At 39.2% G+C, this 6,656-nt stretch overlaps 1 protein-coding gene across 1 annotated transcript; it reads left to right on the forward strand.

Moving 5' to 3' along the window:
• The first annotated feature begins 4,951 nt into the window (after positions 1 to 4,951).
• On the forward strand, positions 4,952 to 6,438 carry LOC122068164 (nuclear pore complex protein NUP1-like). The gene is made up of 2 exons (XM_042632030.1): positions 4,952 to 5,416; positions 6,251 to 6,438. The coding sequence occupies exons 1-2, from the start codon at positions 5,167 to 5,169 to the stop codon at positions 6,436 to 6,438; spliced, it is 438 nt and encodes a 145-aa protein (XP_042487964.1). The 5' UTR covers positions 4,952 to 5,166.
• Positions 6,439 to 6,656: the final 218 nt, after the last annotated feature.

Raw genomic sequence — 6,656 nt, forward strand, 5'->3', positions numbered from 1 at the left:
TGGATGTGGGAGTGTTAGAAAATACATTTTGGGTGTAGCTACTGATGCTGGTAAACTTAAGGATTTTGGAATACAGATCGATGAAGAATATATTATACACATTGCACTGAATACCCTCCCTAGTCAGTATAAGGTTATCCAATCTATCTACATTGCACTTAAGGACGATTGGAGCCTAAATGAGCTCATTTCCATTTGCACTCAAGAAAAAGAAAAATTGAAACAAACTAGGTTTGAGAGTGCACATGCAACTTTCCACAAGGGATCTTCTGGTGGACCAAGCAGAAGGAATAAAAATTTAAGAGAAAGAATTCTGGGGTTGATAAGCAGGATGATACTAAGAAAGGGTGAGGTAAACTGATCATTAGCAATTGAGAGTAAGTAAAATTTGGTCCTATCAAGTAGTTAGGATTTCTTTATATATAGTTATTTGAAATGCTTGATTAGTGGGAGCTCTGGTTTTGTTTAGTATTTGTTTATGTTTTGAACCTTAGCCCGTATGTTTTGGGGCACAGTTTGATGAATTATGGTTAAGTTTTAACATTTACATTATGCACAGTTATTTCTTGAAATATTTGGTTTATGATTTCATTTGAAAATGTTTTTATAGACAGTAATTGTCTTAGTTATAGGCAATATTTTGCCACAGTTCAAAAGGTAATGTTTGCCACATTTTAAGACAGTATTTGTCATAGTTCATAGGCAATATTTGCCACAGTTTATAGGCGGAAGGCCACAGTTAGATATTAACCACAGATCAAAGGCGATTTGCCACAGTGAAGGTTAATATCTCAGTTAATGACCTACATATAATGACAACAGTGTAATTTGAGGATATGTCAATATTTCTATGATGGTATCCATGGTTTTAAGTATCGGTGCGTATCGTGCTGTATCGGCCGATACGTATCCGTATCGGTAGGCATCGGCACGATACATACCGATACGCTACATAGAATTTTGGGCCCCTTTTGCGTATCGCCGTATCGTACGTATCGTATCGTGCCATATCGTATCGGTACCGATACGTACAATACTCTGCGATACGAACTTTTGAAAATCTGGAAATTCCCGAGAGTATCGGTACGTATCGGTATGTATCGACCGTATCGTGCAGTATCGAGCCGTATCGTACTGTATCGGTACCGTATCGGTATGTATCGACTGAAAATATGAAAATTCCCGTGAATGTGCCTTTTATTGTTTGAAACAAACACTTCAAACTCTCACCAATAGTTTTCTATATTTCTCTTCTTTCTTCCCCTTTGATTCACACACCTTTTTGGAGACTCAAATGGTAGATTGAAAGAAACATTGTCGAAGTGAATGGTTCAAAGAAGGAGAAAAACATAGTCCAAGAAGAACCTTGAACTTGAAAGTTGAAAATTTTGAATAGTAAGTTCTTGAATCTTTACTCACTTTTTTCAACTTTAACCTTAGATTTTCAAGTTTTTTTACAAATCTAAGGTTCATCATAGGGGTGTCAACCGGTCGGGTTGGTTTTGGTTGGGCTTAATCGGGCTTGAAGACTTTCAAAGGCTACACCGTGTCCGCCCATTTAACTAATCGGGCTTAGTTATTGAGGGCATGGTACACTTTATATTCAGTCGGTCGGCCTCGGGCTATAATCGGGCCACCTTAATCGTGCTTTAGTCGGGCCTTAATTGGGCTACGGACATGTTTAATGTTAAACGGGTTTTAATCGATTTTTAAACGGGCCCTCTTTAAAATGTGCTCTTATATTTCGGCCCACTCATGCAAGCCCAAAAAAATGACAATAAATTAATAAATGATACCAAATATGACCATTATTTAAAATGTGAACATGTTTTTACTTTTTAGTTTTTACTTTCTAATTTGGGGGGTAAAATAGGTATTCTACAATCATTAAAGGATCAGGCTAGGCCAGTGCACAATAGGCCGATCTCGATCGGGTGTTAAACGGTCGATCTTGATCGGGCGCCTGACGGTCCAAGTGGCAAAACCAAGACCGATCGTTTATAAACGGGCCGGGCTCAAGCCCGACATGTTTAATAAATGGTCCGGGCTCAAGCCCGACACGTTTAATAGACGGTCCGGGCCGGGCCGGTCTATAAACGGTCGATCCCGATCGGTTTAGTCAGTTTGGGCCATGAATTGACACCCCTAGTTCATCATACTTAGAATCACATTTTGTGCATCATTATTACATTAAATCATTGGATTTACAAGGATTTACAAACTTTTTTCAAGAGAAAATGAGGGTTTCAATTTATTTCAAATTTCTTAGATCTACTCATGCTCAGATTAAAAATGTTTAGATTTTTTATATGTTATATAAAAACAAGTGTTCTACAACTTCCATGGAAAATTTTGATTTTTCTCAAAAAAATATATTTGTCTATCAATGTGATACCCTCATCATTTTGAACATTTTCAACTCAATATATTTGTCTATCAATACGATACCCTCTACTTAAGTATTTATGCATTCTACATGGTATATATAACTTTTTTTAACTATTTTTTTATGCAAAAGTGTATAAAAATGTGTTCCCTATCCATTTATATGCGTATCTTTAGCGTATCTTAGCGTATCTCCGATACGATACGATACCCTTCGATATGTATCTTAATTTTGACCGACCGATACGGTGATCGATACCGATACTTTAATCCTTGATGGTATCCCACATAGATTCGTGTTAAGAAACTTACTTATGTTTGTAATAACAGAAAGTTGTATGCCGTATATTGAGGTGTATCTTCTGCTGTTATTCGATGTGAGTGATTTTTCAACTGAATCACAGTAATAGTGGTTAATGTAATAAGATTATATGACCACACCAATTTAAAAAGACATCCTTATAATTAATGTAGCCCAAGTGGGAGATTGTTGGATTTATGGGCTAAATTAATTATTCGGGTTGATTAAATGGGTGAGAGTCAAATTGCATGAACCGGTTCGGTCTATTCTCAAGCTTAGGGATATGCTGGGTCAACCCATTGTGGTTTAGGGTTTTGAGTGCAGGACAGTATTATAAATACTAGGTTTTGGGTCCCTACAGCCATTATTCACTCTTCCTCACTTTATCACTAAAGTGAGAGAACCAATGAGGTTTAAGGGGCTGTAGAAGATCCATAACCAAGCCAAGAGAGCGAAAGTGGGAGTGACCAAAATCAATCATCTTCAGCATACTAGGTGAAATGTACAAATCGATTCTCCATAATTTTATTAGATTAGTGTTCTTGTTTTTCCTGTGTGGTTTCCTCAATAGGATTTCAAACTCAAACCCATAGGGAGTTCTAACACTCTCGTCCTTGTTGTTTCTGTTCACTGCTCACCATTTTCAACCTGCATCGCCATCCAGCAAGCTATTGCACTAATCCGCTGTATCGTTCAACCCATCGCACATCTAAGCTTCTTGAAATCACAGTTTTGAAGCAATCGATGATCTCTTTTACGTATCTTTTTGCTATTTATTATTGAGAAATTTTCAGTTCAATGTAAAATGTTGTTTTCCATTTCTGGTAAACTATATCTCTGTTTTACTTTTATCTGCTGGGAGATTCAGATCTGGAGATCATGAAGCTTTTGACAACCTCTATGATATCTGTGATTTTCTAATTGATTTCTTTCAGAGAGAGAGAGAGGTTAGAAGAGAAAGAACTCCAAATGTTGATTGAATAAATGATTTGAGATTTCTCTGTTTTATGCTCAGACACATTCAACAAATGCAGAAAGAAAAATCTTCCACTGATGATGGCTTCAGTCCTTCTGCTTCACCACCATCGCAATATGAAGGCTTCAGTTTCACTTCTTTCTGTTCCTCTTCATTCTCTACGAAAACACCTCCCTCGAACTCCGTGTCACTAAGCCCCTCTGGTTGCTTCTGCAACAAAGATAGAAACGAAATAGCCACAGAGAGTCAACTCTACCTCGCTCGTCTCACCTTAGAATACGACCAACTGGTTGATCGGTACCGTTTGCACCTAACCGCTACAATCTTCTTCAACCCTTCTCTGAGCTTCACCGCCCTTCCTCTGTGCACCAACCCACTCTGCCCCTAGTCCTCCATCACACCCTCCTTCTCCGTTAACAGTGGGGATGAAACCGAGTTGCAAAAACATGAGGGGACCACCAATAGTTGGAGCAACCCCTCGACCATGTCACTGATGGAAACATGGGAGTAATGGACGACTTAGATTATTTATAAAATGATCAACGAATCAAATTAAATGTGCTGTTTGTAAATTGCGAGAGCTTGAGCACTGCTGCCACTCACCCGGTCGCCCCTCATTTTTCACACATTACTCAAACAGTTGATCATCATTTCATCATGTGTCAATGGACACAATGGACAACGGCACAGACTTGGAAGAGATGTCAACTGTGAAGGTAGGCCTAGAAGCGCCCCCCACCCTTCGCCGCGTGCACCCACTAATTTTGTCGGCGCTCTTCCTCCCACGGCTAATGAGACCCACAGTTACAATGCGTATTGCGCATGAGGCGTACACTAACGAATCAATTTATTGGCTCTCTAAGTCTCTACCACAACCCCGCCTAGATTCAAAATAAAAGTATTCGTTAACCGCCCGCTCTAATATGACACGTGCTTTCACTTAATTGGCCCGTCACAAGTCTTGATAAATCCAAAACTCCACGCTTCTATGTTCAATAAAAAATGACACTGACAGTAACAGTAAAGGTTTGTCATGTGAGGTCTCCCTCTACATCGTCGGATTGGAATCTATTTGACAATCTTCTTTCATTCACATTGGGCCCGCATCAGACACCATGAAAAGAAACACCACAATATCCGAATATTCTCACGGAAGAATCACTGGAAACGGAGATCGGAGATGCGGGTCCAACGGCTCGCATAGCCCTTGACATAACTGGAGAGGATCGTGGCCTTTCAGTGAGCTCGACTCACGTTAGAGTTGGATCTTGGAACCGTCCGTTAACCATCTACGTCGTACCGTACGCAGTTCCAATTCATCCTACTACTATACCGGCGGCTTATAGAAATACGAATCTCTCATATTTCTCACTATATTGCCTGTTTGTGCTTGTGTAACATTTCTCCCTACCGCGCCGAATAAAAACCCTATTATTTTCTTGCTCTCGCGCTCTCTCTGTTTCATAATCTTTGTGCGCGAGCTGTGAAGTTTGAGCTTTCCTTCATGTCTACCGCGGCGGCAGGGGGATATGAAGGAGGAGCAGGTGGGAAATTTCGAAAAAGACCGTTTCGAAGACAGACGACGCCATATGATCGACCAGTGACCGCACTGAGGAACCCTGTGGAAGGAGGGAACAACAATGGATGGCTTTCGAAGATTGTGGATCCAGCTTCTAGAATTATCGCCCGAAGTGCTCAGAGTTTTTTCTCTTCTGTGTTCCGCAAGAGACTTCCCGCTCCAGAGACGGTTTCAGGTTTGTTTTCTTTCTAATACATTTGATTGATCTTTTTGTTGTTTTCCTATTTAGGGTTTGTTCTCTTTTTGTTGGGGGAACTTTAAGTTTGCTCCATTTCTGGGTTTTATTTATTTATTTATTTTTTGGTTCTAGGGTTTGTTTGATTGGGTTCATTGGTTAGAAAATGTTGTAGTTGATGCTTCCTATGCAATCAGTTGATTTATCATTAATGATCTTGATTGGGAGCATCATAAAATTTCCCCTTTTTAATTCGTATATTGTTGGAGACTGATGAGTTCAATGCCTCCAATGAGAACAAGTTTTTACTTTGAATTGGATGGATTTCCCATAATTGGACTCTGTAAGTTGAAAAACAAAATCCTTGTAATAAGAAGAAATCCACTTCATAAGTTCACTGGAATATTGTTGGATGTCTTTTACTTGGTATATGAGCAACAACAAACAACAATAGAAACAACCAACTTTGTCTTATCCCAACTAAAAGGGGTCGGCTACATGGATCTGAGCAAAGAAAAAAAAAAATATTAGAAGAAAGGAACACAACAACAACAAAAAACTCAGCCTTATTCCAATTAAATGGGGTTGCCTACATGGACATGAGCAAAGACGAAATATTAAAAATAATAGTAAAAAGAAAACAACCCTGCAGCAACACAAACTACTCAGCTATACCCCACCTAAATGGGGTCGGCTACATGGATCTTAGCCCTCCAAATAGCTCTATTCAATTTTATACAAGGGTTAACCTAAACTATGCATGTATTTCCTCACTACTCCTAGGTTTATTTTAGGCATGCCCTGAGCTCTTTTAGTTCCTTTAATTTGAATCAGATCACTCATCTGTATTGGTGCATCCTATGGCCTCTGTTGAACATGACCATGCCATCTTAGACGACTTCTCGGAGCTTATCATGTATCATGGTAATTCCCAAACCCGCTCTAATATGGTCATTCCTTACTTTATCTTTCCTTGTTTTGCCTTACATCCATCTGAACATCCTCATTTCTACTATACTTAATTTATCTATATGACGGCTTAACTGCCCAACATTTTGGCTTATACATCATAGCTGGTCTTCCAAGAGTCTTATATAATTTTTCTGTAGAGCCTTAAAGGAATATGTCGATCCTACAACACTCCGGATGCACCTCTCCATTTCATCCATCCCACTTTAAATCTCCGCGAAACAACATCCTCAATATCACTTTTTTAAGTTATGGTTGATCCTAGATATCA

The sequence above is a fragment of the Macadamia integrifolia genome, unplaced genomic scaffold, assembly GCF_013358625.1.
Source record: "Macadamia integrifolia cultivar HAES 741 unplaced genomic scaffold, SCU_Mint_v3 scaffold3485, whole genome shotgun sequence".
Lineage (NCBI taxonomy): Eukaryota > Viridiplantae > Streptophyta > Magnoliopsida > Proteales > Proteaceae > Macadamia > Macadamia integrifolia.